This window comes from Ranitomeya variabilis, chromosome 2 (genome assembly GCF_051348905.1).
Source record: "Ranitomeya variabilis isolate aRanVar5 chromosome 2, aRanVar5.hap1, whole genome shotgun sequence".
NCBI lineage: Eukaryota > Metazoa > Chordata > Amphibia > Anura > Dendrobatidae > Ranitomeya > Ranitomeya variabilis.
Window position 1 is genome coordinate 170,976,178 of NC_135233.1, and position 25,451 is coordinate 171,001,628.

Genomic DNA, 25,451 nt, shown 5'->3' on the forward strand with positions numbered 1-25,451 from the left:
TGGCGTTCACAGCAAGCCGGCATCAACAACCATAGAGGTCTCAAGGAGACCTCAGGTTGTCATACCGACGCATCGCTGACCCCCGATTACATGACGGGGGTCGTCAATGCGCGCATTTCCGGCCTAATGGCCGGAAGCGGTAGATAAATGCCACTGTCAGCGTTTGACAGCGGCATTTAACTAGTTAATAGCGGCGGGTGGATCGCGATTCCACCTGCCGCTATTGCGCACACATGTCAGCTGTACAAAACAGCTGACATGTCGCGACTTTGATGTGGGCTCAGCGCCAGAGCCCACATAAAAGAGGGAGACACGACATGCGCCGTACTAGTACGGCGCATGTCGTGAAGGGGTTAAGGTAATGCATATGCACTTCACTCCCATAGGCGTGGAAGTGCATATTCATTACCTTAATGGGCAGGGCCACGTGATCGCTCGGCTGGAAGACAGAGCTACTGGCGCCGGAACGAGATGCATCAGGGCATGCAGGAAGGTGAGTAGGTTTGTTTGTTTTGTTTTTTTTTAATATGAAAGGCATACAATGACCGGGATCGGGGAGCCAGGCATACAAGGCCCAGGACCGGGGAGCCATGCATGCAGCGATCGGGACCGAGGAGCCATGCATACAACGATCGGGACCGAGGAGCATACCAGGATGGGGATGAGGACAATGCATATCCGGCTTAAACTCGAGTCAATAAGCTTACCCAGTATTTCGTGGCAAAGTTAGGTGCCTCGGCTTATACGGTAATGTGTTATAGAAGGCACAAGCAATTTCATCTCTCCCACATTTGTATGAACATTTATTGGGACTTTTTTATTTCATATTTGCTCTCTGTTTAGGTAGCATAAACCTGGTGACAGATTCCCTTTAACAGACCTTCTCTTAGAGAAGACTTGTAGAAGAGAGAAAAACCTGAAGTCATTGGCTTGAAAATGAAACCCAAGACTGTTGTAGGGAATATAATGATTTGCTGCGTCTGCTCCATAATACAGATGGTTCCAGGAGACACTCCTTCCTTAACGGTCCAAAAAAGGGCTTGCACCCAAGTAAATCAATAGTTACTATCCGAGCTGTTCACACACAATGCCTTAAACGTTAAAAAAAAAAAATGTAATACAATGGTCAACTCTTTTTCCCCAATTATCTAGAAATAAGCACTGCAAATAAATGCTGCATGTTCAAAATAAACAGATTTTAATGTCCCTACAGCATGTCAATCTATAATCCATTAATGCTTCTGAATTCATATAAAAGACATTGAGAAAGTCTTGATGTGTGACAATTCAGTAGCTTGTAGCTTCTATATCTTCACATATTTCATCTAAGACAAAACTCCGATTGAACTCTTCTGAGCGGGACATGATCTCAAAAAGTAGTTTGTATTCTTCTGGGTAGATGCAGCCGGTAGCAATGTCCAAAGGCAATGCTAAACTTTGTAATAAATCTTTACCGTTACCTGGGGATAGGTTACTGGAAGAAAGCAAACAAACAAAAAAAAAGTTACAAAACTGACAACACCAAAAAGACGGTCAAATTCTAGAGTTTTGATATTTTAAAGTCCTTTGATTAACAAGTGAAGGTTGAGGCTTCAGTCTGGTTCCATGAAAAAAAGGTATTCAATTGTCAGTCCAAAGTAGCCAGAGTGTATGTATGCGTTATACATACTTCCAGGCAGACCCCATCCAGTAGGAGAAGCCGCGCCCTCTATTCACCCACTAGTTAGCGGCATTGCAAGTCGGAATGCAGCAGTGCTCCATACAAGTGTATGGAAGCGAGGACGCGCCCACTAGTCGGGCTCTGGCCGGGAGTATGTATAACAAATACATACCCTCTGCTCCTGGCTCAGTAACCGGCAAGGCTTGCAGCGCGTGCACTGGGGGGATTCATAAGTCTGCAGTCACACAGAGTGACTTCAGACTTATCGATTTGGACTGGACAACCTCTTTAAATATAAACATAAAATAAAAGCTGACTCTTTGTATAAACACTTACTCAAGTTTTTCTATCAGCTTTGACTTGCGTCTTGTCAGAAACTGCTTTATCATGAAAACAAATATACCACCATCTGTAGGTGTAAAATTCTCAGAAAACAGGTTTCTCTTCGGTGTTATTTTAACTAAACATAAATTTTCACCTTTGACATCCTATAAACACAAAGAAGAAAAAAAATGTAATGTGATTCTTCACCGACTACCTCTAAACTCAAGCGCACATGTAGAATTAGGATGAAGAGATTATTCATTTTCAATATGCCTATTTATACTTTTATAATTTATAAAGTACACACAAAAAAAAAATACATTAATGAGCGTTGCCTCACCCCAATTACAAGGAATTGGCCACCAGGTTTTTTCTACCTCACCTGAGAGAAGCATAATGTATACCCAGATTCTAATGATGAGTCACTTAATGGGCTGCTTGTTGTCATTTTGATAAAATCACTGGTTTCCTCTACTACAGATCTAGCAGTTCTCTGAACGCTGAGCTCTGTATATCCCCGCTCACACCATTGATTGGCAGCTTTCTGTATGCACAGTACATGAGCTGCCAATCAGTGGTGGGAGAGGAGTAAAACAGCTACATACTCACATTCCGATGTCTGTCACGTCCCCCGCCGTCAGCTTCCCTGCACTGACTGTCAGCGCCGGCCGTAAAGCAGAGCACAGCGGTGACGTCACCGCTGTGCTCTGCTTTACGGCCGGCGCTGACACAGTCAGTGCGGGAAGCTGACGGCGGGGGACGTGACAGACATCGGAATGTGAGAATGTAGTGTTTTTTTTTTTTTTACTTTTACAATGGTAACCAGGGTAAATATCGGGTTACTAAGCGCGGCCCTGCACTTAGTAACCCGATGTTTTCCCTGGTTACCCGGGTGCTGCAGGGGGACTTCGGCATCGTTGAAGACAGTTTCAACGATGCCGAAGTCGTTCCCCTGATCGTTGGTCGCTGGAGAGAGCTGTCTGTGTGACAGCTCCCCAGCGACCACACAACGACTTACCAACGATCACGGCCAGGTCGTATCACTGGTCGTGATCGTTGATAAGTCGTTTAGTGTAACGGTACCTTAAGTAAGTAGCCCAGTAAGTGACATCACTGCATCGGGATCTCTCCTATATCATTATCTCAGATTAGGGGACAAAAACCTGGCAACAAATTTCCTAACATCCAAATAAGCTAATAACGGTACACAAAGACCTCTTTTTTCAATTGTAAAAGGTTACTCATAGATAAGCCCATTTTTTAAAGTGTTGGGGGCATTGAATCAATTTTCTAAAGTAGGCAAGGCCACAGTCAGCCCAACAAACTCATTTTAAAGACTACGTACTCCATTTTGAAGATTTTTTTTAAATAACTTTCTTCCTAAATGCAAAGCTAAGCAACGTAGTATTAATTAAAACAAAGCGTGACTTGGTGGTATATCTTATACTTAATTTTGATTTAAAAAAAAAAAATATTAACTAAGCAAGCACCCTATATTTTCATGCACTATTGGTATTTATTTACTCCAAGGTATGTGCTTATTATGTTTTTATCTTGGGTTCTCTCTATGGAAAGGTAGAATCGTGATAGGAAACACAACAGTATCTCAAGCCTGGGACCTCCAGGGTGAACATACCCTGAAAGTTTGGGATCTCATAAGCTTATAAAAGACCTAGCACATCCCATGAGCTCACCAAGTGGAGGTAAGTGGGCACAACCTTGATCCAATCAAAAGCAGAGTTTGGGTTTTGATAATTTGTCAGTCGTGGCTTAGTGAGATTCTGTTTGTCTCTTAAAAGGAGTACCACACTCCGCTAAGGTCGGAGCCATTTCCGTGACACAAATTTTGTACTTCTTATAACAAAGAAACTCCTAATCAACATCGTTATGGTTTATGCATATTCTCATTGTTCTCTTCATATTTAAGATTTAGTACTTGTTATCCTTTTTATATTCTGCTATTGTATATACCATATTGGTTTTTTTCCTCCATTTTGTAACATCTTTGCATATTGCACAACACTGCCTACCTTTCCGGATTAAATATATAAAATGGAATAGTTACATTCCTCTTGCTCTGATAACAGCACCCTTGAAGCCATATGCTACTTGTAATGGGTGTCCAATCGGCATGTATAAGTAAAATATATATACCGTATATACTCAAGTATAAGCCGAGATTTTCAGCCCATTTTTTTTAGGCTGAAAGTGCACCTCTCGGCTTATACTCGAGTCATTGTCCCAGGGGTGTCGGTGGGGGAGCGGCGGCTGTGATATACTCACCTGCTCCTGACGTGGTCCCTGCATCCCCGATGGTCTCCGGGCGCTGACAGCTTTTTCCAGCGTTGAGCGGTCACATGGTACCGCTCATTACAGTAATGAATATGGATGCGACTCCACTCCCATAGGGGTGGAGCTACATATTCATTACTGTAATGAGCAGCACCGGTGACCGCTCAACACTGGAAGAAGTTGCCGGCACCAGAGAAGACCATCAGGGAAGCTGTCAGGAACCGCGCCGGGAGCAGGTGAATATAATGGGGAGGGTGAGCAGCATTGCGCGATATTCATCTGTCCTCCTTCCACCGCAGGGCTCCATCTTCCTCGTCCTCTGCTGTGACACTCAAGTCAGAGGGCGCGATGATGTGGTTAGTGCGCGCCCTATGCCTGAACGTCAGTGCAGAGGACGTGGACGAGCCAGCGGCGCCCGGCAGTGGAACGAGGACAGGTGAATATCGCAAGTGCCGGGGGCCTGAGCGAAAAGAGGTGAGAATGTAATTTTTTTTTTTTTTTTTAATCGCAGCAACAGCGTATGGGGCAAATAGCTCTATGGAGCATCCTATGGGGCCATAATCAGCATTTGTGCAGCATTATATGGGGCAAATATCTCTATGGAGCATCTTATGGGGCTATTATTAACCTTTGTGCAGCATTATATGGGGCATATTTTAATATGGAGCCCATCAAACTTTATGGAGTATTATATGGGGTATATTTTGTATGGAGCATCTTATGGGGCCCATCATGAACTGTATGGAGCATTATATGGGGCTCCTGATTCAATATGGATATTCAAAAATATTTAACCTACTGATATCTCAATAAATTTTACTTTTATTGGTATCTATTTTTATTTTTGAAATTTACCAGCAGCTGCTGCATTTTCCACCCTAGGCTTATACTCGAGTCATTAAGTGTCATACACACACACATACATATTTATGTATTTTTTTCTTTTTCTTCATGGTCCATATACCTTACGCTCACCATTGAGTTCCTCAATAACTGGCCTAGTAGTGGAAGCAGCCGCGGCCTCGTCCATCACTCAGTCAATTGAATAATTGTCCTGACGATTGTAGGCAGCGAAGTTGCGTCCCCTGACAAGTTGGTAGCAGTAGTGGGATCTGCGTGATCTCTCTGGTGCATCCCTGACATGGGGTTACCAGTGTGAGACATGTAAAGTCTAACAGTCTGCTCGCCTGGTCTAACGGCAGAGGAAAGTGTGATTATAACTGACACAGCAAAGCTGAACATTATCGCATCACCTCAGAAGCAGATAAGGCGAGCAGACTGTTAGTCATTCCATGTCTCACACTTGTAACAAGCCCTTTCATCTAAAATGAGCTCTGGAGGTAGATTCTCATGCAGATCTGTCTGGAGGTCCATATATCTTGACAACTCATTTACATATTTTTTTAAAAAAATCATCGCAGATATCAAAATATCCTTAACTCAACTTCCTATTACTTGCATGGCCATGATGGCTTAGGAGGGTTGATCCAACAAGAGAAAGATCCAAAACTACATATGAGGGGTCTGAACATGAATAAATGAAAGACTGAATATTATAGATTTAAATGTAGTGCAATTTTACTAACTAAACAAACATTAACAAATATTTTTTCAATGACCAAGCTGTCCATTTAATAGAATGCCAAAAAGGTTGCCCAAGAGTGTAGCAGAAATGTATTCCATCTTATTGCTGGGGTAAATATAAGATCATAGCTCAGTCAGATAGCAAATTTGCTACATTCATTAAAGGGGACTCATCACCAGGTTTTCCCCATGTAAAGTAGGGCCAGCACCTCTAAGCCCTCTGTTACAGTATACTAGAATGTGGTATAAACATATCCAATCTGCTCTGCACAGCACAAAAAATAGCTTTTTTTTATACTTAGATGGTGCGGTTTGGTCTGATGAGCGTCTCTGGTCATGTCTTCTCTTCTTACGATAGCCATCCTCATTTCCTACTTCGTGTGGATGATGTGTCCTACGTCATTCATACAATGTCCCCCATCGTGCTCCTGCGCAGGAGTTCTTCTGCCAAGGGCAGGGCAAAGTACTGTAGTAAGCCGGCACAAGCTGTAACCTATGGGTCATTGGCATTACCCTCCACATGCGCACTACACCGATCATAAGAAAAGTGGAGGCGTCAGAGCAAGACCAGAGACGCCCATTGGACTGAATCCAATCTTTTACTTTTTTTTTTTTTGTTCTTCCATCTAATTTTACATGGAGCATGGGAAACACAAAAAACCACACAATCTTGCACATGAGGCATTAATATGTATAGCATTACTAAGCTTTTTAACACTTACCCCTGACTTGGACATCTGATGACTTCCAAATCTGGAAGGTGTCAAAAATGTGGACGCAGGTTCCTGGTGAGGAATTAGAAAAGGAAAAAAAAAACAACAACATTATCTAGAGACTACGAAACGATACACTTTATTGATCCAGGGGGAAATGACGGTATTACAGCAGCAATACAAACAGCAGTACATAAAATATTAGGACACACATCTTGCACAAGTATACCAACATTGCATAACAAATAAATGTGGGTGGTTCAGGTACATAAGTCACTGTTAATTGACAATAGCACACCAGCAATCAGTCATTATTGTCTACTACCCTTAGGAAATTATTATACATCCCCATAGCAGTAGGTACAAACAATTTCCTGAATTTCTCCTTCTTACACCTTCTTGACTAGTGACACACTTGTATGTAAGACAAACAACAATGGAGCACTTTGTGTAGCTGTTGTCATCTGTGGACAGGAGGAGATAATCTCCCCCTACTCCTGTGTGGAAAGGCTGTGCAATATCCATTGCAATTCTCAGGCCCACTGGTACCCGTGGGCCTGAGAATCAGCAGCTTATCTATAGCAGTTAGTTCACATGAAAGGGGCAATAATTTATATAGTGACAACATACTTGGCCGAACTTTCCAACTGTACCTTTGCATTGTGCACCAGTGTCAGAAAACGGTTGACTAGTTGGGTTACTCACCTTGTGCAGCAGTTCTATATCACAGCCAGCTTGACACAGCACGCTCAATGCATGATATTTCATAAAGTCCCCAGGTCTAGAAACCAGTTTCTAGAAAAGAGAAGAAAACTCTGGAGTAAGGGCCCCTTCACACTGGTCGATTCTGCTACGATTACGACGCATTTGCGTCATATTCGACATCGCAGTACGAGCTCGTAGCCAGCGGTCACACTCTACGATGTTAACGCTTTTTCTGACGTAGTTGCGATGTGAACGTCACGCGTCGCAATCGTACGCTACCCTTCACACCGCCATAGTCCTACGACTCCGAGCGTGACGTATTACCAGCATGGGCGTGCTAAAACGTCACGCCCAATCAGGAGACAGGTATGCGGAAGCCCAACCCACGTAGTCGCATTACGAGCTCGTATGACCGCCGTCACATACTACGATTTCGACCGCCACAGCGGGACATTTACGACGAAAGAAAGTTCTGCTCTTTCTTTCACATCGTACGATGCTGGGCTGCGTCGCAAATCGTAACGCCATGTCACACTTTGCAACCTCGGAACGAGGACGGATAAACGTCACAAATCGAACGCTCGTTCAGACTTTGATTGCACAGTGTGAAGGGGCCCTAACGCATATTCAGAGCTCCTCAAAATATCACTGACTAAAACTAACTTAAAAAGAGGATGACATCTGGTGAGATTTTAGCTTGTGATTATCTTGTACACAAACTTTTTTTGAATCAGATACATTTTTTATTAACAAAATTCTAGTTTAACAGACAAAATCAGTTTTGTCTAAATAGACACGTTTACATATTTCAAAATACCACCTTGCCCCCCCCTTATTATATACATGAACAGAAATGAACAGTAATATACATTAATATAGCATTCTTTTGGGTTCAGCCCCTCTCCATCCAAGGTTTCCACAATGTTTCAGAAGTTTTTTTCCCCCCTTTTCTTTTTTCATAAATAGTCTTCTCCATGTTAACAATATGAACAGACTGTCTATAAAATTCTCGCAACGTCAGCGGTTCTACATTTATCCAATGTCTGGAGATTAGTTTCTGGCTATAGCCAACTTATGGCAATTGGGCACCCGAACCTCCTCCACATATTTGTGCACAAACTTTACCACCCATCTGGTTTGCTGTCTGGACAACTCTTATTGCCCTTTGGTCTAAAAATTTCTGTGTCAAATTATGATTTTTTGGTTTCACAGGTTACATTTTAGTTGCCATTTGCAGTCCTGTAGCATGTATGCATGATGGGTCATGTTTGTAGCACAATTAGCCCATTTATGTATACTACACTGCCCCTGGAAAATCTTCAGTATCCCATAGGAAGAGTCAAAGATACAGCAAATATTCATGTAATGACATACCCAATATTGCTTTTCTGTCATAAATACATTTAATTCTATTCTTCCATATCTGTAAACTGAAAGTCGCTGATAGAGAGAGTAAATTTGCCGCCAAAGTAAGATTCGTTCTTTTTTATGGCCAAGCATCAACAAAACTTTTAAAGGAACATCTGGAGAGAAAAAAAAAACATTAATATGTAATCTCAAGCAGCCTTGCACGATAGACAGATGATTGGTATTGGAGCACTCTTTTTGTGTAAAATAATTGAGATTTCAAAAATACTTTTGCTGGATTTTTTCCATGAAAACAACATGTAGCACAATCCAATATCTTTAATATTATGGAGATTTTCTCCTTAAGCATTTATTTTTAGACCACCATTAATTCCATGGTACTGTACATGTGAAAAAAAGATTACATATAAAATAGATATACAACCCCATGCAAATATTATGGAATCGCCGGCCTTGGCGGATGTTCATTGAGTTGTTTAATTTTGTAGAAAAAAAGCAGATCACAGACATGGCACAAAACTAACGTAATTTCAAATGGCAACTTTCTGGCTTTAAGAAATACTAAAAGAAATCAAAAACAAAAATGTTGTAGTCAGTAATGGTTACTTTTTTAGAACAAGCAGAGGGAAAAAAATTATGGAATCACTCATTTATGTGGGGAAAAAAATTATGGAATCACCTTCTAAATTTTCATTCCCAAAACTAACACCTGCATCAAATTAAATCTGCTCGTTATTCTGCATCTAAAAAGGAGTGATCACACCTTGGAGAGCTGTTGCACCAAGTGGACTGACATGAATCATGGCACCAACACGAGAGATGTCAATTGAAACAAAGGAGAGGATTATCAAACTCTTAAAAGAGGGTAAATCATCACGCAATGTTGCAAAAGATGTTGGTTGTTCACAGTCAGCTGTGTCTAAGATCTGGACCAAATACAAACAACATGGGAAGGTTGTTAAAGACAAACATACTGGTAGACCAAGAAAGACATCAAAGCGTCAAGATCGGAACTTAAAACAATATGTCTCCAAAACAGGAAATGGAAACTGGAGTCAACGTCTGTGACCGAGCTGTAAGAAACCGCCTACAGGAAATGGGATTTACATACAGAAAAGCTAAACGAAAGCCATCATTAACACCAAAACAGACAAAAACAAGGTTACAATGGGCTAAGGAAAAGCAATCGTGGACTGTGGATGAAAGTCATATTCAGTGATGAATCACGAATCTGCATTGGGCAGGGTGATAATGCTGGAACTTTTGTTTGGTGCCGTTCCAATGAGATTTATAAAGATGACTGCCTGAAGAGAACATGCAAATTTCCACAGTCATTGATGACATGGGGCTGCATGTCAGGTAAAGACACTGGGGAGATGGCAGTCATTACATCTTCAAAAAATGCACAAGTTTATGTTGATATTTTGGACACTTATCCCATCAATTGAAAGGATGTTTGGGGATGATGAAATCATTTTTCAAGCTAATAATGCATCCTGCCATAGAGCAAAAACTGTGCAAACATTCCTTGAAAATAGATACATAAGGTCAATGTCATGGCCTGCAAATAGTCCGGATCTCAATCCAATAGAAAATCTTTGGTGGAAGCTGAAGAAAATGGTCCATGACAAGGCTCCAACCTGCAAAGCTGATCTGGCAACACAATAAGAGAAAGTTGGAGCCAGATTGATGAAGAGTACTGTTTGACACTCATGAAGTCCATGCCTCAGAGACTGCAAGCTGTTATAAAAGTCAGAGGTGGTGCAACAACATACTAGTGATGTTTTGGAGTGGTTTTTTTTGTTTGTTTTTCATGATTCCATAATTTTTCCTCAGAATTGAGTGATTCCATAATTTTTCCCCTATGCTTGTTCTAAAAAAGTAACCATTACTGACTACTACATTTTTGTTCTTGATTTCTTTTAGTGTTTCTTAAAACCAGAAAGTTGCCATTTGAAATGACTTTAGTTTTGTGCCATGTCTGTGATCTGCTTTTTTTCTACAAAATTAAACAACTGAATGAACATCCTCCAAGGCTGGTGATTCCACAATTTTTGCCAGGGGTTGTATAAATGATAATAAACTAACAATGGCAGACTGACCTGAAGCCCATGGCACCTCAGTGAAGTTCAAGTTTTTCATGAGAGTACTGGAATACATAGAAGGAGGCTGAACAAGTCCTTCAGACCAGGGGTCGATCCTGAAGAAGTCACAGTGAACCACTTTTAGTTGTCCATTTGCATTCCTCTGTATTCTCTAAACCATACAAGAAAAAAGAGAGACAAATTTATTAACTATCATATAAATATATCATCAAATAAGTTCAGAAATAGTGCAGATGATTCATTTTTCCAATGAATTCCACTTTATATGTGCAGCATATTTTTCCTTTTTTGTTGCATGCTATATATATTATGAAGAATGTGATAAGTCACGTAATAAAAATAACTCACAAATATACTTGTAATATTTTGTAGATTGAAAGGAACCCTGTCATGTCAAAAAATGCTAATCTTGTCATAGAGTTAATCTGCTAATTGTCCGTTGCACTGAAAGAACGGCTGTCGAGAGGAAATTCATTTTACACCTCCCAACAAGCTCTGGCTTTCAGTCACCGCTAAGTACATAGTGAGCATAGGCTGTAACCACACCCTAGCACTGACTGACAGCAGCCTCAGTATGGATGCACTGCTGAGCTGGCTGTCAGTCAGTGCTGGGCGTGGTTACAGCTGCCACTCACTATGTACTGAGTGGTGACTGAAGCTGCTCCTATGACAAAACCAAAGGCTGCTGGGAGGAATAGTTCATTTTCATCCTGTAGTCCTGCTTTCAGTGTGGAGGACACACATCATTAGAACACTAATATAGGAACTTTGTCAGCACAGAATGACTGTACAAACCTAGTCTCGAAAGCTTGCAATTTGTTACTATCTTTTCAGTTAGCCATTAAAAGGTATCAACTAGGGTTGAGCGAAACGGGTCGTTCATTTTCATAAGTCGCCGACTTTTGGCCAAGTCGGCGTCTCATGAAACCCGATCCGATCCCAGTGTGGGTCGGCCACGTGGAACGCGAACTTGGCGCCAAAGTCGCGTTTCGAATGACGCCTTCCCCGCCATTTTTTTGAGCCAATTAATTGTGGGCAGCGTGATGACATAGGTTCGAGAGAGAGAGAGAGAGAGAGAGAGAGAGAGAGAGAGAGAGAGAGAGAGAGAGAGAGAGAGAGAGAGAGAGAGAGAGAGAGAGAGAGAGAGAGAGGGGAGGGGGAGGGGGAGGGGGAGGGGGAGGGGGAGGGGGAGGGGGAGGGGGGGGAGAGAGGGGGAGAGAGGGGGGAGAGGGAGGGAGGGAGGGGGAGAGAGGGGGAGAGAGGGGGAGAGGGGGAGAGAGGGGGGGAGAGGGAGGGAGGGAGAGGGAGGGAGAGAGAGAGGGAGAGAGAGAGAGAGGGAGGGAGAGAGGGAGAGAGGGAGAGAGGGAGAGAGGGAGAGAGGGAGAGAGGGAGAGAGGGAGAGAGGGAGAGAGAGAGAGAGAGAGAGAGAGAGAGAGAGAGAGAGTCCGGAACCCGACTTTACAGTAGAATCGGCCGATTCCACACAATCCGACATCCGAGAAGGTCGGGTTTCACAAAACCCACCTCGATCCTAAAAAAGCTAAGGTCGCTCAACCCTAGTATCAACCACTGAGGACTCTCAATTCTAAATATTTTTCAAACCTAGTACAGGCGTTCGGTGCATCATGGCGAGGCCAATCATTTATTTATACCTTCCCACCTGCTTATTTTACCTTTATCTCCCCCCACACCTTCTTTGAATGACAGCTCTGGCTTCATACAGAGATAGATGCAAAATAAGCAGGTGTGAAGGTCTGAATTTGGTCCGCCACGTCATTTTATGAGGCCCACAAGGTCAGTACACAGAATGACCGGTTCTCCAATCTACATGTACGGTTGCCTTATTTTCTTTTATACAAGATTTTTTTTTTTTTAATACCTCTAAAGATGGGAGAAACTCAGAGCTACTTTCCAAAGCAAACACTTTGTGGCCAGCATCCAACAAGGCCTGAGTGAGAAATCCAGGACCTACAATAAAAAAACACTACATATAATCTGTCTGCAAACTTCTTACACAATATTTCCGGCAACTCCCTTGTCCCCATTTATAGTTAACACTCACAAGGCCACTCTCGACGGCCAATTGGGTCCAAAGAACAGTCCAGCGCCATCATTTGTTTCGGATATTACAATTCACTAGTAAAGAACTCTCAGTCAAAAGTGAACAGTTGTTGCTCTTTCATTCTTGCTGTTACCTGAGAATTCTGCTTCTTTATATTGTCAAATGGCTCCAGAAATCGGAAACCAATATAAAATCTTCATATTCATTGGATTAAGATGCATTTAGACCCAGACAAGGACTAAAGCAATGAGAATGCTCACAAATAATTTGAGAATTATATATACTCACACTATCGTTCAAAAGTTTAGGGTCACTTAGAAATTTCCTTATTTTTGAAAGAAAAGCAGTTTTTTCCAATGAAGCTAACATTATATGATTCAGAAATACACTCTATGAATTGTTAATGTGGTAAATGACTATTCTAGCCTAAAACGTCTGGTTTGTAATGCAATATCTTCATAGGTGTATAGAGGCCCATTTCCAATAACCATCACTCCAGTGTTCTTATGATGCTTTGTGTTTGCTAACTGTGTAAGAAGGCTAATGGATGGTTAGAATACCTTTGAAAACCCTTGTGCAAGTATGTGATCACGCTTCAAAAGTTTGGCAATTTCAAGACTGCTGCATCCCTCTGCAAGACATCCCACAATTTTGGACTTTTCAGAGCCCGTCAAACCTCTCTTCTGACTCATTTTGCCAAAGTAAAGGAAGTTGCCTAATAATTACGCACACCTTATATAGAGTTTTGATGTCATTAGACACCACCCCTCCTCATTACAGAGATGCACATCACCTGAATTACTTAATTGGTAGTTGGCTCTCAAGCCTGAACAGCTTGGAGTAGGACAACATGTATAAAAAGTATCATGTGATCAAAATACAACTTGCCCAATAATTCTGCACACAGTGTATCATCAAAAAGTTCCTTTATTTCAGTTCATCAATACAAAAAGTGAAACTCATTATATAGTCATTACAAACAGAGTGATCTATTTTAAGTGTTTATTTCTGCTAATGTTGATGATTATGGCTTACAGCCAATGAAAACCCAAAAGTCATTATCTCTGTAAATTAGAATAATTAACAAAAACACCTGCTAAGGCGTCCTAAGAATTTAAAAAAGTCCCTTAGTCTGTTTCAGTAGGCTCCACAATCTTGGGGAAGACTGCTGACATTAAGCCACAAAAGGTGATTGCTAAAGAAGCTGACTGTTCACAGAGCGCTGTATCCAAGCATATTAATGGAAAGTTGAGTGGAAGGAAAAAGTGTGGGAGAAAAAGGTGCACAAGCAACAGGGATAACGGCATCCTTGAAAGGTTTGTTAAGAAAAGGCCATTCAAATTTTTTTGGGGAGATTCACAAGGAGTGGACTGCTGCTGGAGTCATTGCTGACTCCACTTATGACCAACTAGATGGTGGCCCGATTCGAACGCATCGGATATTCTAGAATATATATTATATTATATATATATATATATATATATATATATATATATATATATATATATATATATATATATATATATATATATATATATATATATATATATATATATATATATATATATATATATATATATATATATATATATATATACACATACATATATACACACACACACAACGCCAGAAGCGTCTTACCTGGGCCAAGGAGAAAAAGAACTGGACTGTTGCTCAGTGGTCCAAGGTGGAGTTTTCAGATGAAAGTAAATTTTTCACTTAATTTGGAAATCAAGGTCCCAGAGTCGGGAGGAAAATATCGGATTACGTACCGGTAATGCTCTTTTATAGAGCCCACGACAGCACCCACTGAGAGAGGGGATCCGCCCCTGGGAACAGGAAACCTACAGAGAGATAAAAGGGGCGGCCCCCCCTCACTCCTCAGTTGTTTTACAGAGAATAAGGAGGAACCGCCGCCAGGCTTATTAGTTCAACAGGTTCAGTTATATATACATATTTACAACTTCATAGCCTCTTACTCTATTATATACATCTCCCTACAAGACACCACGTGCAACTAAATAAAGAAAAGGGAGGGAATCGAATGGGTGCTGTCGTGGGCTCTATAAAAGAGCATTACCGGTACGTAATCCGATATTTTCTATTCGCCACGACAGCACCCACTGAGAGATTTACAGAGATTATAGATTGGGTGGGTTAACTGAGTCAAGAACCGAAACCCCAAAGGTTAGATCAGAAGCAGCAGATAGGTCTAGTCTATAGTGCTTATAGAAGGTATTAGGCGAAGACCAAGTTGCAGCCTTACATATAAGGTGTATTGGCACGTTCGCTCTTTCTGCCCAGGAAGTCGACACGGCCCTAGTGGAGTGTGCTCCGATATGCAGAGGAGGATCTCTTCCCTTAGATTTGTACGCCAAGATTATAGCATCCCGGATCCAGCGCGACAGTGTGCACTTTGTGACTCTGGATCCTTTGTTTTTCCCCTGGAAAGACACAAAGAGAGACCTACTCTCCCTCCAATCCCTAGTTCTTTCTATATAGGTTAGAATAGCTCTTTTAACGTCTAGGGTATGAAGCCTAGCTTCTTCTGGAGTCGAGTGGTTCTCATAAAAGGTAGGTAACAAGATCTCCTGAGACCTATGAAAACTAGTGGCTACCTTAGGGAGATAACATGGATCTGTTTTTAAAACTATTCTGTCAGAAGTCACTGATAGGAATGGAGGATCTACTGATAAGGCATGGAGATCACTCACCCTTCTGGCAGATACTAATGCCACTAGCAATATCGTTTTTAATGAGATATGCTTCAGAGAGGCTGTCTGAAGAGGCTCAAAAGGGCTTTGTGTCAATGCATCCAGGACTAACGTCAGATCCCACTGAGGAATCTGTGGTACTCTAATAGGTTTTGATCTCTCGCAAGCAGAAATAAACCTAGATATCCATCTATTGCCTGCAATATCAGAATTAAATAGAGCTCCTAGAGCCGAAATTTGGACCTTTAATGTGCTAACCGAGAGTCCCAAGTCCAGACCCTTCTGTAGAAATTCTAATATTGAGAATATAGGAACTTCCGAAGAGAGTTGTGCAGTATGGAATTCAAGAAATTTCTTCCAAATCCTAACATAAATTCTGGTAGTGGAAGGCTTTCTACTCCTCATGAGGGTATTTATTAGCCCCCTAGAGAACCCTCTAAGCTCTAGTAATTGCCTCTCAAATTCCAGACAGTCAAGTTCATTCCTTTCACTTGAGGATGTAGGAACGGCCCCTGAGATAGAAGGTCTTTGGTCTGAGGCAGAATCCAGGGGTCTGAAATTGACATCGCTCTGAGCCACGAAAACCATGGCCTCTTGGGCCAGAATGGGGCTATCAGAAGGACTCTTGCTCCTTCTTCCCTTATCTTTCTTATGACCACTGGCAGTAGATTCCATGGAGGGAATGCATAGGCTAGGTCGAATGCCCATGTTATATGGAGGGCATCGAATATGTCCGGATTGTCCTCTCTGCATAGAGAAGCGAACATCCTCACCTGACGGTTTGCTCGTGTGGAGAACAAGTCTATCTGGGGTACACCCCATTTGGCTGTTATTAACTTGAACACTTTCCTGTTGAGCATCCATTCCCCCTGATGCAGAGTGTGGCGGCTGAGGAAGTCTGCACGAACATTGTCTATGCCTCTGATATGAACTGCCGACAAGGATAGTAGGTGACCTTCGGCTAGCTCCATGATGTCTGAAGCAACTCCCATAAGATTTTCTGACCGAGTACCTCCTTGACGGTTCAGATAGGCCACTGCGGTTGTGTTGTCGGAGAAGACCCTTGTGTGAGAGCCTCTCAGCTGAGGGAGAAAGTGGAGCAGGGAATAAAATATAGCCTTCAACTCTTTTACATTAGAGGAATTCTCAAGCTCTGCATAAGACCAGAGACCCTGGGCTACCTGATCCTGAAAGTGTGCTCCCCAGCCATCGGGACTAGCGTCCGTGGTAACGTTAGTGGATGAAGTGATAACCCATAAAACTCCCTTAGATAGATTGTCCCAATCTAACCACCATGCAAGGGAGTGTATTACATCTGACGTTAGAACGACTGTGTCATCCAGCTTTCCTTCCCTCCTAATGTCCTCTTGTAATACAAATTTCTGTAGCTGTCTAGTGTGGAATTGCGCCCATTGGACAGCGGGAAGACAGGAAGTCAGGGAACCTAATAAAGACATGGCATTCCTCAATGACATACTACGCTTACTGATGGCTATACTCACTTTATGTATTATGGTGGTCTTTTTCTCATCAGGAAGCCTACATATCTGGTCAACTGAGTCCAATAGGAGCCCCAGAAATTTCTGACATGTCACAGGCTGGAGCCTGGATTTTTCCCAGTTTATAATCCAACCCAGTTTTTTCAAAGAAAATACTACTTCCCCCAACCTCCTCTCACACTGTAGGGAATCTCTACCTACAATCAACAGGTCATCTAGATACGGAATTACTAGTGTGTCCCTTACTCGTAGGAAGGACATTACCTCTGATAGTAATTTGGTAAAAACCCTTGGAGCCATGGATAAACCAAATGGCATAGCCCGGTATTGTAGGTGACAGACCTGCCCCTCTATAACCACTGCTACCCGGAGAAATTTTTGGTGTAACTGGTGTATGGGGAGATGGTAGTAAGCATCCTTAAGATCCAATACTACCATGTAACAATTTGGAAACAAATTTTTAATAGCTGAACGAATAGATTCCATTTTAAATGTTCTGGGTTTTATAAAGGAATTTAATTTTCTCAAATTGATTATGGTTCTGAAAGAGCCGTCCGGCTTAGAAATTAGAAATAAGGGGGAGTAGAAGCCCTTCCCTATCTGGGATGGTGGTACTTTTATTAATACGTGTTTGGATATGAGGGATTTAATTTCCGTTTCAAGGGCCTCCTGCTGAGGCCTAGATTTTAAGGATGTAAGAAGGAAGGAATCCGGAGGTGTTTGGATGAAATCTAAAGCGAGGCCTGAAGAAACTAAATTGATGGCCCACGGATTGACCGTTATTTCCTTCCATTGCTCTGCAAAGTGTAGAAGTCTAGCTCCCACTGGCAGAACCGGGTCAACGGAATTTATCCGCTGGCTTAAAGGGACGTTTATTGAATAGATTTCCTTTTTGTTTGAATTCTTTATTATTATTCCATCGGTCTTTAAAGCCTCCCTTCTTGCCGAATGGTGGCTTCCTGAACGCCCTTCTGTAAGAAGGAATAAAGGGATTAGGGAACCCCTTCTTCCTTTCACCCGCCTTAGTGAGTATTTCGTCTAATACTGTTCCGAAGAGGTACTCACCCTGACAGGGTATGGCACACAATTTAGACCTGGACTGGGCATCTCCTTTCCAGTTTTTTAGCCATAAGGCTCTACGAGCCGTGTTAGTAAGACTGGCCGTTCTGGCCGCTAGACGGAGTGAGTCAATAGAGGCATCAGAAATAAATGCCGCAGCCCCCTTAATTAAAGGAATAGCGGAGCGCAATTTTTCCCTGGATACTCCGGTTTTAATGTTTTGGTCCAGCTGGTCAAGCCAAACTAGCATAGACCTGCTAGTAGAAGTGGCTGCAATTGCAGGTTTAAAGGCCGTTACGCAGGCTTCCCATGACTTTTTAAGTATTGTGTCAGATTTCCTGTCCATAGGATCTGATAAGGAACCTGCATCTTCAACTGGCAGGGAAGAACGGCGGGAGGTGGATGCCACCGCCGCATCCACTTTAGGTACTTTGGACCAAGTGGTCAAGTCCTCATCATCAAAGGGGTACCGCCTTTTACACGAGACTGGCACAAACCCCTTTTGTCCTTTACTCCATTCCCGTTTAACCAGGTCCTTGATGGCCTGATTCACTGGAAACACATGGCCTTTTTTCTGTGAAAGACCAGCAAACATAGCGTCCTGAGGTGTCTGAGGTTCCTTAGACTCTGCTACCCCCATAGTACCTCTCACTGACTTAATCAGATTATTTACACTGTCTGTGGGGAAACAGACGTAATCCTCCTCATCCGAGGAGCCTGATTTCTGAGAAACGTCTGAGCTGACCTCCCCACTTTCTGCTGACGTGTCTGCTGCAGGTGAAGGCGCCTTCCTGGTTCTTTTCTCAACATTCACCGCCGGACTACCTCGCAAGGACTGAAGCTCTTCCCTGATCATGAGACGAATCTCCTTCATCCTGACCGAACTCTCCTGCTGCAAGGTGTAATCTATGCAACTCTGACATAATTTTTTAATATAGGAGTCCGGCAGGGGCTCAATACACATCGCACACTGCTTGTGCCTAGATTTCTCCGTCCGCTTACCCTATAAGATAGAAGTAGGAGAACTACCATTAGCCCCCATAAAGCCAGCTACACATTTACCCAGGAGTAAGGTTAAATACCGTCTGCCGGGTTGTACGATCAGCTTTCGGTGCAGAGCGGCCTGACTTTTTCACAGATTTCTCAGCGGAGTCACTTCTCTTTGAGTGTCCACTGCCTTTCTCTTTGGCATCACCACTAGGCAGGATTAAATCCTCCAGTGGGCGCTCGATATCCTCCTGGGACGACATGTTGCGCAACCAGGAGAGCTCTAAACTGCCTTATATAGCACCGCCTGTGCTTCACAGCTGAGAAAGCACTCCCCCTTTTTTTTTTTTTTTTTTTTTGTACCTGACCATAGAGGAGATTAGCGATTAGTCCAGGTGTGTGGCCCACAGTCTCCTTCTCCAGCCGCAGATGCTTGTAGTAATTACCGGCAACCGCAATGGCGCCTATAGCCGAGCCCAGGCTGACCTCGCGACCTCGGAAGTTCCACTAAGCATTTCCGGGACGCCGATGCTACTGCGCATGCGCCGGCGTCCCTGCTACATGCTGGAAGACGCCGCACCTGCAGCCACGTCAGACATTCAGTATCTCCGCTCCGGAGCACCAGGAGGGGAACCAACCACCGGGGAGACGCCAGCACCACCGCAGCTCCATATTTCTTAGGAGTATATCCTCTTACCTGCCCAGGACCCCGGGCCGGACGAGGTAGGTGCCGCTCCGCATCATTGGTGGCCCATACAACAGTGTCCCAGCAGGGAGACTGTTGACAGCATCAGCAGACGAGGGGTCCACAGGATCATCCCCCGTCTCTGTTCTACCCGCTCTGGAGCCCCTGCCGCTCAGCAGAGTCGTACAGGCGGCAGTCCAGGCGGGTTTTTCCTCTTCATACTCCATAGAGTCTTCTCTGTGGGTTCCCGTCTAGGAACAGGAAACCAACTGAGGAGCGAGGGGGGGCCGCCCCTTTTATCTCTCTGTAGGTTTCCTGTTCCCAGGGGCGGATCCCCTCTCTCAGTGGGTGCTGTCGTGGCGAATAGAAAAGTGGGGGGGCCACACAATCCAAGCGACTTGAGGTCATACATACATTTGAGTAGGACAACATTTCGGATTTTAAAATAATTTTTTAAGCTGGTGTTATAAAGTATTCTAATTTACTGAGATAATATCTTTTGGGTTTTCATTAGCAGTAAGCCATAATCATCATCATTAACTGACAAACACGTGAAATACAACACTCTGTATTGACTATATATGAGTTTCACTTTTTGTATTGAAGAACTGAAATAAATGAACTTTTTGATGATATTCTAATTAGTGAGAAGCTCCTGTAAGGCTACGTTCACACTTGCGTTGCGTCGGGCGCAGGTTCGGCGACGCATAGCGGCACATGCGTCATGCGCCCCTATATTTAACATGGGGGCGCATGGACATGCGTTGTCTTGCGTTTTGTGACACGCGTCATTTTTGGCGCAAGCGTCAGGGCTCACGGGATGCTGCATGTTGCATTTTTTTTGCGCCGAAAATCAGGCCAAACTTGGTTGCATGCGTCACAAAAAGCTGCGTTTTGCATGCGTTGTGTCGCCGACGCTGCGCCGCACAACGCAAATGTGAACGTAGCCTTACTTATGAAATCGATGAAAAGCAAAGCAATACAGTGTGGATACAAGATAGAGACAACTATACACCCATGGGAATTGTGAAATATATCTTTTATTTAATGGAATCAATATTATCAAACAAATTTATTAAAATTTACATAGATATTAAAACCGCAGGGTAAAAAACTCAAATCCTAGCTAAGTCCCCATAAAAATGCGAAAAAAATTGCTTGCAAGTTATTGCTGCAGTATGATAATACACGTGGAATAAAAAATATAAATGGTTAAAAAATGTGAATTAATGATATATAAAAGTGGCCAAGTGCATCAAAGTTATAAATTTATAAATGAATCACCCCTGACGAAGGAGAGGAATTTTCCGAAACGTACGTAGGGTGTGCAGGAAGAGCCTATTGTCCCCCCAGGTATTTATGCATGTGACATTGCTGCAGATATATATTTTTTCAAGCACTTTTTTTGCACATTATGGTATCAGGTTGGGCCTTATACTGCTCTTAGCTTAAGCTGATTAAGCAACCAACACCTGAGTGTGAGGCACTGTTTGCACTTTAATATGCTCCTTATAGGTTGTTTGGAGCTGGTCTATTGAGTGATTCATTTATAAATTTATAACTTTGATGCACTTGGCCACTTTTATATATCATTAATTCACATTTTTTAACCATTTATATTTTTTATTCCACGTGTATTATCATACTGCAGCAATAACTTGCAAGCAATTTTTTTCGCATTTTTATGGGGACTTAGCTAGGATTTGAGTTTTTTACCCTGCGGTTTTAATATCTATGTATATTTTAATAAATTTGTTTCATAATATTGATTCCATTAAATAAAAGATATATTTCACAATTCCCATGGGTGTATAGTTGTCTCTATCTTGTATCCACACTGTATTGCTTTGCTTTTCATCTATTGCTGGCAGTGGTTTCCACTGTAATCCTGCACAGTGCACCTGGTGGTCACTTCTTGGTATTTTAAGGATTTCCTCTATGTTATGGTATGTGATAATAAGAAGATAAAAGGGTCACCAGAGTCTACACTGTGTTATCAGTTAATTTACTTATGAAATCGTAGCTCTGTACAGCCTCTCCCAAAATACCTCCAAAAGACCATGTAATATGAGTAAAAACAAAAGAACAGTGTGATATACCGAAGGGCAGACGGCTGGCTTTAGGGGGTGACAGTGAGTAGGATAGGAGATCGATGTTCACTGTTTTCCTAAGCACTTTCCGTTATGGGGTTAGGGTCCCAGACGCTGCATGACAGATTCCACAGTGACACTGTGGTCTCCTTAGTTGCATACAATAAAAATTAAAGCAAAATAACAATGAGTGAATACAGGAAAATGAATGCCCAGAGATATGCACTCATACATCCTGGATGCCATTTACAGAGCACCAATACAAGCCCCTACTATGGAAACCTTAGCGGCAGAGGCGATACCTGGGTTACACTCCATAATGACTGGCGCCGTTCTGCTTGATCCACAAGGTGCAAAGCTTTCCACAATGGAGCGGATAAGACCGGGGTCTGTTATGAATCTTCTGAGGTGTTTACATGACTCTGCGAGCTTCAGTTCAGTGCTGTGCTCAGGGTTTGACCGCTGCAGCTTTTTTGCTTTTGGTGCAGCAGCAGACATCCTGGAGGAAGGACCCTGGTGTAAGCTGCCATTATAACTGGCCTCTGAGTTCGCGTGAGTCCGTCTCGGGCAGACAAGCACAGATGTCCCAGCTTGAGGCGCACAGCGGACGACGCATAACCCAATCCGAGATGCCGACATGGAATACATGATTTCAGCTTGTATGTGGTCTCAAAAGCAAACTGGTGCTCACTGCCTGCAGAGAGAAAGAAGCATTCATCACCATTTTTAGACTTAATAGAATACACTAAATGAATCGAATGATTTTTCTATGTGCCATGGTTGGGATGCAGGGTATTTGGGGCTTCTATACCTTTCTATTCATTTATTCTAGTGCTGTATATGTGGGGTCTCCAAACAAGTGACGGAGGTGGAACAGTGAGAAAAAGCAGCTTTCCCTCCACATACATTTATCACATTGTGACCCGGATATGTGCTCTGGGGTCCGGCTGCTGGGACACTAGCCAGTAGCTGACAGTCTGTCATTTGTAGGGCTCTGTTCACACGTATTTTTACTTACACAAAGATTCAGGCTTGCTTTTTCCAATTCTAGGAAGTTACAAGAGGAATTAATGTGCAAAGCGTGTCCATGCATAACCTACACAAACAGATGATGTGGAACCCCTGCTGATTCTTATGGGGTCGTCTGGGTCATGTTGTGTGCGATGCGCTTTTTATCTCCTTTCTAAAAGCAGACACGTAATGGAGCCCAAACCCCAATAATGGACAACGGAGCCCTTCTATTTGTATCAGTTAGAAAACTGATTCGTTTTCACATTTATAGGAATTATTTATTAACCCTTCAGGTGCTTCACGAGAACTAAAGCATTGCGGAAGGAAAAAATGAACATAGTACTTTTTTCACAAATAATTTACTTTAGACCCAAACTATTTTATTTTTACAAGGGTATCAGGAGAAAATGGACCACAAAATTTGTTATGCAATTTTTCCTTAGTACGCAGATACCCCGCATGTGGGGGAAAGCCACTGTTTGGGTGCATGGCAGGGCTCAGAAGGGAGGGAGCACAGTTTGACTTTAACGCAAAATTGGCTGGAATCATTGGTGGGCGCCATGTCAGCAGGTTTTTGTCACCTAATCTGAGAGCAGCATCATGCCGTGACAGAGACCCTTATTCCAGCATTTTGTGACTTACTGTGCTGCTTGCTGTAGTTGTGATAAAGTCACTGTTTTATCAGCATAAGATTATCACTAGAGGACTAGTAATCCTGCTGCCATGTAGTCCTCCATATTCATGAGCTCTGTATAACTGCACCCCCACCACATATTAGCAGTTTTCTGCCTATGCACAGTGTACCCAAAGCCACCACTCAGTGGTGTGGGCAGGGTTATACAGAGCTCAGCATTTAGAGAGCTGGTACATCTGAAGCAGATTTTTATAAAAACTTCAGCAAGGAGCCAAGTAACCGATACATCGCTGGAATTAGGGTCTCTGAACCTACATTATGCTGTTCTCAGATGGGGTAGAAAAAACCTGGAAATGGATTTCCTTCAAGGCTAGGGATACAAGGTGACAGAAAACGCAGGGACACATTGAAACAGTGGATATAAAGATTTCCTGTGATGTTGCATTGCAATCTGCAACAGTCGCAAATGTTTCCAAATGTGTTGGATTTTTACTCAATACACTTGCCATAAACTGTTCTGCAAGTAACACGCAACATGTGACCTGTCTGCAACTCAATTGTTTTATCTGCAGGGAAATCACAAATCTAAAATAGTCACAAGACAGTAAGTCACAGACAAGTCGCACAGATGTTTTGTAGTGTGACTGAGAAAAGTCACATGTTGCTGTATAAGGCTGCTTTCACACTAGCGTCGGCAAGGGGCCGTCGCTATGCGTCGGTCTGACGCGCGTTGTGAAAGAAATGCCCGACATGGGCAGCGGAAGCAGTCTTACGACACTTCCGCTGCCCCGTTGTAAGGTCCGGGGAGGAGGGGGCAGAGTTTCGTCCAACGGTCCGCCAAAACACGACGCAAACGTCGCACGACGGTTGCGACGTGTGGCCATACGTCGCAATGCGTCGCTAATGTTAGTCTATGGGGAAAAAACGCATCCTGCAGACAACTTTGCAGGATGCGTTTTTTTCTCCTAAACGACGCATTACGACGTACAGCCAACAACGCTAGTGTGAAAGTAGCCTAACACACAACGGGGTTGTCAACTGCTTTGACAGGTGTGTGTGTGTGTGTGTGTGTGTGTGTGTGTGTGTGTGTGTGTGTGTGTGTGTGTATATATATACAGAATAGACCAAAAGTCTGGACACACCTCATGAATTAGCACATGTGGAATTATATACTTAACAAAAAAGTGTGAAACAACTGAAACTATGTCTTATATTCTAGGTTCTTCAAAGTAGCCACCTTTTGCTTTGATGACTGCTGTGCACACTCTTGGCATTCTCTTGATGAGCTTCAAGAGGTAGTCACCGAGAATGGTTTTCACTTCACAGGTGCGCCCTGTCAGGTTTAATAAGTGAGATTTATTGCCTTATAAATGGGGTTGGGACCATCAGTTGTGTTGAGCAGAAGTCTGGTGGATACACAGCTGACAGTCCTACTGAATAGACTGTTATAATTTGTATTACGGCAAGAAAAAAGCAGCTAAGTAAAGAAAAACAAGTGGCTATCATTACTTTAAGAAATGAAGGTCAGTCAGTCCAAAAAAATTGGGAAAACTTTGAAAGAGTCCCCAAGTGCAGTGGCGAAAACCATCAAGCGCTACAAAGAAACTGGCTCACATGAGGACTGCCCCAGGAAAGGAAGACCAAGAGTCACCTCTGCTTCTGAGGATAAGTTTATCCGAGTCACCAGCAGCTCAGATTAGAGACCAGGTCAATGCCACACAGAGTTCTAGCAGCAGACACATCTCTACAACAACTGTTAAGAGGAGACTTTGTGCAGCAGGCCTTCATGGTAAAATAGCTGCTAGGAAACCACTGCTAAGGACAGGCAACAAGCAGAAGAGACTTGTTTGGGCTAAAGAACACAAGGAATGACCAGTGGAAATCTGTGCTTTGGTCTGATGAGTTCAAATTTGAGATCTTTGGTTCCAACCACCGTGTCATTGTGCGACGCAGAAAAGG

General features: G+C 42.9%; 1 protein-coding gene across 1 annotated transcript in view; it reads right to left on the bottom strand.

The window, feature by feature from the left end:
* Positions 1-1,177: 1,177 nt before the first annotated feature.
* TFB2M (transcription factor B2, mitochondrial) overlaps positions 1,178-25,451 on the bottom strand; it is a 31,608-nt gene continuing 7,334 nt past the window's right edge. Inside the window, exons 2-9 of the mRNA XM_077283168.1 lie at positions 22,150-22,541; positions 12,631-12,719; positions 10,749-10,902; positions 8,653-8,801; positions 7,279-7,368; positions 6,583-6,645; positions 1,997-2,148; positions 1,178-1,474 (exon numbers count right to left, since the gene is read on the bottom strand). Of these exons, the coding sequence (XP_077139283.1) occupies positions 1,288-1,474; positions 1,997-2,148; positions 6,583-6,645; positions 7,279-7,368; positions 8,653-8,801; positions 10,749-10,902; positions 12,631-12,719; positions 22,150-22,495 (1,230 nt within the window). The 5' untranslated portion in view covers positions 22,496-22,541 and the 3' untranslated portion in view covers positions 1,178-1,287. The remainder of the gene's footprint in view (positions 1,475-1,996; positions 2,149-6,582; positions 6,646-7,278; positions 7,369-8,652; positions 8,802-10,748; positions 10,903-12,630; positions 12,720-22,149; positions 22,542-25,451) is intronic.